At 43.5% G+C, this 11,589-nt stretch overlaps 1 protein-coding gene across 1 annotated transcript; it reads right to left on the bottom strand.

The window, feature by feature from the left end:
- Positions 1-7,901: 7,901 nt before the first annotated feature.
- Positions 7,902-11,342, bottom strand: LOC138887797 (uncharacterized). Its single transcript, XM_070169583.1, has 6 exons — positions 11,153-11,342; positions 10,397-10,872; positions 9,867-10,306; positions 8,749-9,285; positions 8,470-8,664; positions 7,902-8,292 (listed from the first exon to the last, which is right to left on the bottom strand). The coding sequence occupies exons 1-6, from the start codon at positions 11,340-11,342 to the stop codon at positions 7,902-7,904; spliced, it is 2,229 nt and encodes a 742-aa protein (XP_070025684.1).
- Between the last annotated feature and the right edge of the window lie 247 nt (positions 11,343-11,589).

The following is an 11,589-nucleotide window of genomic DNA, read 5'->3' as shown; positions in this document are numbered from 1 at the left end:
ATCACATAGTTAGTTAAAGGGTGGGTGGGGGGGGGGATATTGATTGTTATTTCATCCCTTTTAATCTCTGCATGTAAAGTAGACGCCACTTTGCGTTTGAGTTTGAATATTCAGCAAATAGACAACCAACCGTGATTTCGGTGATTTGCTGATTTTGAGTATCATAGGTACACATTGTTACTTGTTCATTGTATTTGTATTGTCATGGGCTGCTTTCCAGACATGCCCCATGACCCCTTGGCCGCGCCCCATGGCGGCCTAGCAAGCCTCACAATGCCTAGCGCCATGGTCGGCCCCGTGGTCTTGGCTGCGCCAAGTGACAAGCGCGCATGTGCCTCTGTCGCCCCACCGATGCCTCTCGCCAGCGCCCAAGGGCTGGTCATTGACAACAGCGCCGCGCGCCCTGACAATGCCGCGCGCGCAGATCCTGATGCCTCGCCAGCGCCCAGCTGCAGGCCCATTCCAACAGCGCCTCGCGCACAGACCCTGATGCCAAGCACCAGTGCCCAGCCTCAGGCCAGCACATCAAGTGTCGCGCGCGCCCACAGCAACGCGCGCGCAGACCCTGACCCGCAAGACAAAGATGCTGCCATCGGACTTAGTTTTTCCTTGTAATAATCTAAGTCCTTTTCATTGTAATCATAGACTAGTTTTCATCATTTTCATTTCAGTGTGCTTCTACAGCTTTATTAGGACTAGTCTTGTAATGTTGGTTTATTTTTTTTAAGCATTATTAAGGGGGACCAAACAATCAAACATTTCAATCAGCATTTTCTGGTGTCTCTCCCCCTCGACACCACATCATTGTAATCATCATTTTCAGTCATCAATAAAATCATCATCAGCATTCAAAACCCAATTCTCTCTCAAGCTTCCGCAATTGCCCACGACATTGGTTTTCCCGCACGGCACTGACAATCTAGTCTAGCGTGCGGCGAGGACCTCATTGGCGGACAGCAACCGCACTGACATCGGTTGCTTAGCCTTACGTTGCCCTTCCAAAGATCATCAGGAAGGCGTTGCGTAACAGTTGGTATCAGAGCCTAGGCTCGACATCGGACGAGGGAAAACATTTGCCATCATCACCATTTCTGACCATGGTGAATCATGGGGAGCGTCTAGCATCCCTAGAGGAGACGGTTGACCGATTACGACCCATCGTAGAAACGGTGCCTGATCAAAGCAACAACCTAGTGCAAAGGTTGGACGACCTGGACCGCCGAATGCGGCAGGCCGAAAATGACATTGCAAACATCAGTCGTGACTCCGACGAGGACCGACAAACGGCAGCCATTGAAACTGCCAATATTCATGGCAAATTTGAGGACCTCCAACAGGAGCGTGCCGACGATTTAGCCCATCAGCAACATGAGGCAGACAGACTAACTGCCATGCAGCAAACCATAAACGACTTGACTGACAAGCTCAACGTTGTCAATGCTGCCTTACAGAGCCTACTTCGAGAAGGCAACCATCACATCAGGGGTGCAGCAGACCTCACCCCCATTCCACAAAAGCTTAAGATACCGGAGCCAAAGCCATACGACGGATCCCGGGATGCTAAAGAAGTGGAAAACTTCATCTTCGACATCGAACAATACTTCGATGCCGTCGGCCATTTGGAGGAATCCAAAAAGGTAGCGACTGCTGCCATGTATCTTCAGGGCGATGCCAAACTTTGGTGGCGGGTCAAACACGAAGCCATCAAGGCCGGTGAAGATACTCTTCAGACATGGGACGAATTGAAGGTAGCCATACGCCTGCAGTTCTTTCCCGAAAATGTGGAATACAACGCAAGGAGAAAGCTACGGGACCTCCGCCACACCAGATCAGTGAGGGAGTACGTGCGCGAATTCTCCGCACTCATGCTAAACATACGCGACATGGGGGACAAAGACAAACTCTTCGCATTCATAGAAGGTTTGAAACCTCATGCCCGTATGGAACTACAGCGACAACGGGTAGACACCCTGCCCAAGGCCATTCAAGCTGCAGAATGCCTTGGCGACTATCATTTGGGAACTCAGAATGACAGGCCCCAGCCGTCTGTCCGAGGGGGATCCAACGGGCACCATCCCAGCAATGGTGGCCCAAGCAAAAGTGGGGGAGATCGGAGTGCATCCAAAACTAAGACTCCTCCCTCCAACAGCAACAGTGCTGCATCCATCAACAACAATCAGGGGAGAAAGCCTCCCTCAGAATGCCGTCATTGCGGCGGGGCACATTGGAACAATGAATGCCCAAACATCAAGGTCAATGCTCATCAGACGGTCGAGGGTGAGTTAGACACATCAGACTCATCAGACGACGACCAGGTAGGCGCCTTCAATGCAATTGTTGGCTCTATCCCTCATGCCTTAGCGGGGACCAGTGCATGTCCTCCTAAGAAAACATCAGTCCCGATCACCAGGAAAGGGAAAGAAAAGATGGACGAAGGACCTCCTAAGCAAGCGAGGACCCTAATGTTCGTCGAATTGAAAGTGAACGGCAAGCCCCTTCACGCATTGATAGACACGGGTGCCACCCATAACTACTTGTCATCAACGCAAGTAGAGCGCCTAGGTCTTGTGGTACAAAAGAGCAAAGGCCGCGTCAAGGCTATCAACTCACCACCTCAGGCATTGGGTGGAACAGCTACAAATGTCCCAGTGAAACTTGGCCCATACAAAGGAAGCATCGACCTGCGCATCGCAATCATAGATGACTTCGACATCATAGTGGGTTTGGATTTCATGAGGCAAACCAACACCATACCGGTACCATATGCCAACATGCTCCTGATGATGGGAGAAAACGGGGCCAAGCCCTGCACCATACCATGCTTTCCCATAAAGATGGCCGCTGAAAACATCTCGGCCATGCAGTTGGAGAAGGTAGTCAACAAACATGAACCCCAGGTTCAGGCTACCCTTCGCAGCAACAATCAGCCATCATGTCATCGGCCTCAAAAGACTGGTGACGCTCATCATCGTGTGAAGACTTGTCAGCCATGCCACAAGGACAAGTCGGATCACTCATCACAGCCGGGACCCTCGCAGCCATTACATGTCCCTCAGAGACCATGGGAAAGTGTTTCCCTCAGATTCATCACGGGATTGCCCCAAGTCGGCAATCTTGCATCCATCATGGTTGTCATAGATCAGTTCTCAGACTATGCAACTTTCATAGCAGCCCCGCAAAACATCTCAGCAGAAGATACAGCTCGACTCTTCTTCTCGCACATTGTCAAACATTGGGGCCTGCCCAAAAACATTGTTAGTAGGCGCGACTCACGCTTTACTAGCAACTTCTGGACCCATCTCTTCAGGTGCTTTGGGTCAACATTGAGTCACAACACAGACATCCATCCACCATCGGATGGCCAGACAGACCGGTTCGATGACATGCTGGAGGAATATCTCCGCAACTTTGCAACCGGATCCCAAAAGCATTGGGTGAAGCTCCTGGATGCTGCTCAACTGTGTTTCAATTCTCAAAAGAGCCATCATACAAACAAGAGCCCTTTTGAAATTGTTACCGGACAGCAACCGCTTCTCCCGCAGACGGTAAATACATCAACCATGCCGAAATCTCCTCGAGCTGCCAACTTCTCGAGCGAATGGGAGCGCAACATGGAGATAGTGCGGAGCTATCTCACCAGGGCCCAAGAGCGGGCAAAAAGGTTCACCGAACAAAATCTTTGCTTTGCCCAACATCAACCAGGGGACAAAGTAATGCTATGCATCCCAAAGCGGTACTTGTTTGCAGAAAGGACCCATGACCCTCGCCTGCAACAAAAATACATTGGGCCCCTGCCCATTGCAAAACGCATTGGGAAGTCCACATACCAGGTCAAAACTCCATCCTGGTGGAAGATCCATCCAGTCTTCCATGTCAGCCGCATGCAATCATTGCTTCGCTACAACAGCAAGCTCAAAGAACAGAGGGGCGCAGACCTCCCATCCAACAACCATCAGAATCATCATCATCATCATAAGGCTCCGAGGACGGCGCCAACTCAGGTGGGGGAGAATGTCATGGGCTGCTTTCCAGACATGCCCCATGACCCCTTGGCCGCGCCCCATGGCGGCCTAGCAAGCCTCACAATGCCTAGCGCCATGGTCGGCCCCGTGGTCTTGGCTGCGCCAAGTGACAAGCGCGCATGTGCCTCTGTCGCCCCACCGATGCCTCTCGCCAGCGCCCAAGGGCTGGTCATTGACAACAGCGCCGCGCGCCCTGACAATGCCGCGCGCGCAGATCCTGATGCCTCGCCAGCGCCCAGCTGCAGGCCCATTCCAACAGCGCCTCGCGCACAGACCCTGATGCCAAGCACCAGTGCCCAGCCTCAGGCCAGCACATCAAGTGTCGCGCGCGCCCACAGCAACGCGCGCGCAGACCCTGACCCGCAAGACAAAGATGCTGCCATCGGACTTAGTTTTTCCTTGTAATAATCTAAGTCCTTTTCATTGTAATCATAGACTAGTTTTCATCATTTTCATTTCAGTGTGCTTCTACAGCTTTATTAGGACTAGTCTTGTAATGTTGGTTTATTTTTTTTAAGCATTATTAAGGGGGACCAAACAATCAAACATTTCAATCAGCATTTTCTGGTGTCTCTCCCCCTCGACACCACATCATTGTAATCATCATTTTCAGTCATCAATAAAATCATCATCAGCATTCAAAACCCAATTCTCTCTCAAGCTTCCGCAATTGCCCACGACATTGGTTTTCCCGCACGGCACTGACAATCTAGTCTAGCGTGCGGCGAGGACCTCATTGGCGGACAGCAACCGCACTGACATCGGTTGCTTAGCCTTACGTTGCCCTTCCAAAGATCATCAGGAAGGCGTTGCGTAACAGTATGCATGCGTAAAGATTTAGCCAAAAAGCCAGCAATCAGCATATATTCCTTTTGCTTTTATCTCCCCTATGCTCCACCAGTGCACTGGACTAATAGAACAACATCAGTGTACTTATTTAATCTTGGATCACCTTTGTCAAATTTTCGTATTTCTCGTGTTAGAGTCTTCTACATTGATCAGAAATGGGTTTGTTATTTATTTATATAATCTTTAATAATTCTCACCTCATTAGTTATATAGTTTTTACATGTCCAATTAAGAAGATAAAAGTCAAAGTATATGGATGCTACTTAATATCAGAATCTCTCAAAGTTTGTTTGTGGTTATATATACAATAACAACTACCCAGAAAAATCTTACAAGTGGAATATAGGAAAGATAGAATGTATGCAAACCTTACCCCTACCCCGAAGGAGTAGAGAGAGTGTTTCTGATAGACCATCGGCTCAAGAAGGCGAAAGAAACAATACATCAATGCCATCGACAGAAACCATAGAAATAATAACAGCATCATAAGAACCAGAAAATAGATGAAAAGCAATAACAATAACCAGTAAATAAGGCCCGACACTATGCAAATTGAAGAGTAGTGTGAACACAACATTAACCACTAGTAGTCCAAGACAAAATCCTATCAGACTAGCTTCACACTGGTACGAAGTAGAAATATGCTCAACTACCTCCTAGCCTACAACCCTAATGCTCGACCTTCGCTCCTTCCTATCAAGGGTCATGTCCTCGGAAATTTGAAGTCACGTCATGTCTTGCCTGATCACCTCTCCCCAATACTTCTTAGGCCACCCTATACCTCTTCTCGTGCCCGCTAAAGTCAACCGCTCACACCTCCTAACCGGGTCATATGGGCTTCTCCTCTGTATATTCCCGAACCATCTAAGCCTCGCTTCCCGCATCTTGTTATCAATAGGAGCCACACCCACCTTCTCCCGAATATCTTCATTCCTAATCTTGTTCTTCCTGGGTGTGCCCGCACATCCACCTCAATATCCTCATTTCTGCTACTTTTATTTTCTGGATATGTGAGTTCTTAACTGGCCAACACCCAGCCCTATACAACATGGCTCGTCTAACCACCGCTCTATAAAACTTACCTTTAAGTATCAGTGGCACTTTCTTGTCCCACAGGATTCCAGACCCAAGGTACTTGAAACTACCTCTCTTGGGGATGACCTGTGATTCAAGCCTCACGTCCATGCCCACTTCCCTCGGCTCGGCGCTGAACTTGCACTCCAGGTATTCCTTCTTAGTCGTGCTCAACTTGAAACCCTTTGACTCAAGGGCCTGTCTCCAAACCTCCAGCCTCTCGTTAACTCCGCCTCGTGTCTCATCAATCAGAACTATGTCAGTAGTGAATAATATACACCATGGTACCTCCTCTTGAATATGTTATGTCAGTACGTCCATCACTAGGGAAAATAAGAGGGCTGAACTCGAGTCTTAGCTCCATCATACGCGTCCTTAATCGCCCTAATCTAAGCAACCGGCACACCTTTTGCCTCCATGCATCTCCAAAGAACCTCTCTAGGGACCTTGTCATACGCTTTCTCCGGGTTAATAAACATCATGTGAAGATCCTTCTTCCTATCTTTGTACTGTTCCACCAACCTTCTAATAAGGTAGATAGTTTCTGTAGTTGAATGACCCGGCATATACCTGAACTGGTTGTCGGATATAGACATCGTCCTCCTCACCTCACTTCTACCACCCTCTTCCAAACTTTCATAGTATGACTTAGTAATTTGATACCCTTGTAGTTGTTACAACTCTGGATATCAACTTTGTTCTTGTACAACGGTACCACCGTACTCCATCTCCACTCATCCGGCATCCTCTTTATCTTGAAAATAACATTAAACAGCTCAATCAGCCACTCTAATCTTGCTCTACCCACACACACCTCCAAAATTCTATCTGAATTTCGTCTGGTGCTGTTGCTCTGCCCCTACTCATATTACGCATAGCCCCCACGACCTCCTCAATCTTAATGCTCTTACGGTACCTAAAGTCTCAGTGACTCTCGAAATGCCCCAATTTACCTAGCACAATACCTCGATCCCCTTCATTCAAAAGTTTATGAAAGTGAATCTGTCATCTCCGCGATGGTTATATATATGGTAGGCTAAGATTTATCGATGCAGCTGAGTTTAACTCATAACTGATGCATTTAATTATTGGCTGTAAGATCTTTATGTAAGATTATTAAATCGCAGCCATAGCAGAGATCAAGACACAATCATACATATATAAAATCATAATCTTGAGTTAGAGATTAAGAAAGCGTACAGTTCAACTCCATCGATTCAACATCGACAGCAAACGACGATTAAGCCTGAGACCAACTTCCATGATCCACTAGCTTAACGCTCTCACAGCCCGGAGAACTTGACCGATGGGACGTCTACCTTTACCACGTATTCAAGAGGCAGAATACGCTAGGGTTTTCTAATAGCTAGGGAAAGAGGGGTTGACCTCTATTTATAAAGAGTGCCTACCCATCAGAGGCCAATAGTTATTGGGCCTTACTTATCCACACACACAATATTTAATATTAGGCCTTTTATTTATCCACCACTTGGGCCACGTCACTATCCTTTCAGACAATAACCAATTAACATAAGTCCAAATTCAAACACTCTCTCACTTGGACGCCAACATTAATTGAGGACAAGAAAACAATTTTAAAACTTTTGAGTTTTAAGAAAATTATTTTGAAAAAAGATTATAGACTCTACAGTGGCCACACTACTCACATAGCCAAGGATAATCAAGGCAACAAGCAGCAAAACTCAAAGATATCATGAGTTTATGCAATATCCAATTGGAAATAAAAAATAAATAAATTATCATGTTAGTCAATAAGCATAACAAATATAAAATAACACAAGCTTGCATAAAATTAAAATTTATAAAAAAAACAATATCTCAGTCAGCAATTACAAAGTAACTCCCACTGACTAAAGCACATCAAAAGACTCTAAAATATACATGTTTTTAGCATGTTCATTAAACACTACTGGCCTAAGACCTTTAGTCAAAGGATCAACCAACATAGATTCTCATTACTTTCTTTGCAGCCACCCAATGTGCCCACCCAGGATTAGAAGAAAATCTTCCCAACATGTTAACAGCAAATGCAATATCAGGACTTGTACGAACCTGTATGGACATCAAACAACCAACAACACTTGCATATGGCACATCTTTCATGGTTCTCATTTCAACTTTATTTTTCGGACATTGATCTTTACTAAGTTTATCCCCTTTTACAACAGGTGCAACACCAGTTCTATAGTCTTGCATATTGAAAGTTTTAAGAACACTCTCAATGTAGGAACGCTGTGATAAACCTAATAAACCATGTGACCTGTCTCTTTTAATTTCTATCCCAAGAACAAAAGAGGCTTCACCAAGATCATTCATAACAAAAAACCTAGACAAAAATTATTTGATCTCATCATCAAGCCCAAATCATTTGTGGCAAGCAAAATATCATCAACATGAGAACCTTAATAATGAAACTCTCATTAACTATTTTAAGATAAACACATTCATCAAGCTTATTTTTCACAAATCCAAATTTTGTAATAATTCATCAAATTTCAAATACCACTGCCTAAAAGCTTGTTTAAGCCCATATATGGATTTGTTAAGCTTGCACACTAGATATTCTTTACCAGCTTTTTTAAACCCTTCAGGTTGAACCATGTAAACTTCTTCAAGAAGACTCCCATTCAGGAAAGTAGTTTTAACATCCATCTGGTATAACTCTAGATTAAAATGGGCCACAAGATCCACCACAACTCTAAAAGCATTCTTGGATGAAACAGGAGAAAATGTTTCTTTATAATCAGTACCTTCTTTATGAGTTCAACCCTTAGCAACCAACCTTGCTTTATAATGGTCTATGTTTCCCTTGGAGTCTCTTTTAGTTTTAAACACCCATTTGCAACCAATAGGCCTAAATCCTACAGGCAATTCAACTAACTCCCACACTCTATTGTATTCCATGGAGCGCATTTCATCTTTCATTGCCTCGCACCATTTATCAACAAATGGAGAGGAAATAGCTTGAGCATATGATAAAGGATCGACCAGCTCTTCGGTATCACTAAGCTTTCCAGTCACATACACGATAAAATCATCAGAGATAGCAGACTTTCTTTCTCTTTGTGACCTACGGAGTGGTTCATGGTGAACATTTTGCTCGGGAACTATGGGATCTGCATCGTTGTTTCCTTGATTCTCCCCCTCATGAATAGGTTGGTTTACCACCTTTTCATGTACAACAGGAACAGGGACAATGACTTCCTTCTCTTTCAATACAATTTCCTTACCACATAAAAAATCACAATCACAAACATCATGCTCAAGAAATTTTGCAATAGACTCAACGATTCTAGTGCCACGCCCAGGACAGAAAAACCTAAAACCTTTAGAGTGATCAGAATAGCCTATAAAGAAATAACTGGTAGTTTTAGGATTATTTTTCTTTTCTGTGGGTGAATAAATACGAACTTCAGTTGGACATCCCCAAATGTGAAAGTGATTCAAGCTAGGTTTTGGGGTTTTCCATAGTTCAAATGGAGTTTTCAAGACACATTTTGTAGGAACTCTATTAAGGATATAGTTAGCTGTTTTAAGGCTTCACCCCAAAGATACTCAGGTAGCCTAGTCCTTGACATCATGCTTCTCACCATTTCCATGAGAGTACGATTCCGTCTTTCAGCCACACCATTCTGCTCAGGAGTACTTGGCATGGTATATTATGCTACTATCCCACATTCTTGCAAAAATAAAACAAAAGGCCTCATACATTGACCAGACTCATCATATTTTCCATAGTACTCACCACCACGGTCATACCTCACTATCTTAATGGACTTCCCAAGTTGTTTTTCAACTTCAGTCTTATAAATTTTAAATTTATTAAGTGCTTCAGATTTTTCTTTTAAAAGATATATATAATAGTATCTTGAAAAGTCATCAATAAAATTAATAAAATACCTATGATTAGTGAAAGTAGGTACATAAGGTCTACTAATATCAGTATGAATAATTTCTAAGAGTTCAGAGCTCCTAGTGGAACCCTTTCTCTTGACCTTGGTCATTTTACCCTTAACACAATCCACGCAAGTTTCGAAATCTTTTGGATCAAGAACAGGTAAAATATTTTCCTTTACCAATCGTTCAATTCTTTCTTTAGAAATATGACCAAGACGCCTATGCCATAATAGGTAAGATGTTTTACTCATAGCAGACCTTTTGTGGGTAATATTTTCAACATGTATTGCAGAAAAAGTTTCATTCAATACATTCAAGCGATATAGACCATCACTTAAAAAGGCATCAGCAACAGCATGTGAATCAAAGGAAATTTTAATAATACCATTACTTTGTTGAAATGAATAACCAGCTTTGTCCAAAAGAGAAACCGAAACTAATTTCTATCTCATAGACGGTACAAAAACAGTATTTTCTAAACAAATACTAGAATTATTTTTAAAAGGTAAAATAGATGTCCCTATAAACTCTACTTTTGCTTTGAGCCCATTGCCCACAACAACACTGGTTTCATCCTCTTTTGGCTTCCGTCTACTTACTAGATCCTGCAAGTCATTGGTTACATGAACAGTTGCACCACTATCCAACCACCAAGAATTTAAAGAAACATGAACAAGACTAGTTTCAAAGCAGACAAAAGCCAAAAGATTACCTGATTTCTTTTTCAGAGGACAACCAGCTTTCTTATGACCTACTTGTTTGCAATCCCAGAACATGATTTCTTTCTTAATTACAGCTTGAGGACCAAGAGGATTATGAGACTCACCTTGATTAATACTAGGCTTATTAGTATGACTACTATTACCACCTGGATGATGAGACTGACCATGTTTCCTTTTGTGAAATTTGGGGCCACCTTTTCTTTTATAAGAGGGATAAGCAGCTGACCTAGATGAACTAACAAAGTTTACTACACCCTCAACATTCTCCTTTTGGATCCTCCCTTCCTCTACCACACAAACAGTAATAAGCTCATCAACATTCCACTTATCCTTTTGTAGGTTGTCTTAAGTTAGTTAAACTGCTCAGGAAGGGACTTTAGAGATTGGTGAACAAGAAAATCATCAGTAATGGTTACACCTAAATTGTTCAGTTAGGTAGAAATGTTAACCAATTTCATAATATGATCACGGACACTACCTACAAGGTCATACTTAATGGTGGACAAGGAATAAATCAGACTACCTATCTCAGCTTTGTCAGTTTCTAGGATTTCTGTCCAATGGCACTCAGAAAATCTTTTGCATTTCCATTATCCTTAATTGCACCCTTTATGTGATCAGAAATGGATTTCTTCATGATCATAAGGCTCAATTTATTAGCCTTCATCCATTTCTCATACTTAGCCTTTTCATTAGCAGTGCTAGTAGTCATAGGTTCAGCAGGTTTTTGTTCAGTCAATGCAAAGTCCAGGTCCATCAGACCTAACACTGTTTCAACATCCTATTTCCACTTCTTGTAGTTGCTACTAGTCAGAGTTTCAATGGAATTCAATTGAGTAGTTATGTTGTTAACAGCTATATAAGCAAACAACACAAAATTAGATAGAATTATGGGCATGCGTATATAAACCAAAATAGTCAAAGACATCAATTACATCCCTCCTTTGGGTGGAAGATGCAACTGTCTCCCCTTTAAAAAAAATCAAGGATTCCAAGGCATTCAT

This window comes from Nicotiana sylvestris, chromosome 3 (assembly GCF_000393655.2).
Source record: "Nicotiana sylvestris chromosome 3, ASM39365v2, whole genome shotgun sequence".
NCBI lineage: Eukaryota > Viridiplantae > Streptophyta > Magnoliopsida > Solanales > Solanaceae > Nicotiana > Nicotiana sylvestris.
The sequence above is the reverse complement of the archived record's forward strand: the minus strand, read 5'-3'. Positions and strand labels throughout refer to the sequence as shown.

Excerpts from the sequence above, each read along its gene's own strand:
- LOC138887797 (XM_070169583.1), bottom strand. The coding sequence starts at position 11,342 with ATGGACCTGGACTTTGCATTGACTGAACAAAAACCTGCTGAACCTATG. Across the intron at positions 9,286-9,866 it reads CCTACTTTCACTAATCATAG|GTTTTTCTGTCCTGGGCGTG; the intron begins GTATTTTATTAA and ends TAAAGGTTTTAG. Across the intron at positions 8,293-8,469 it reads AAACAAGCTTTTAGGCAGTG|GTTTTTTGTTATGAATGATC; the intron begins GTATTTGAAATT and ends ATTTTTGTCTAG.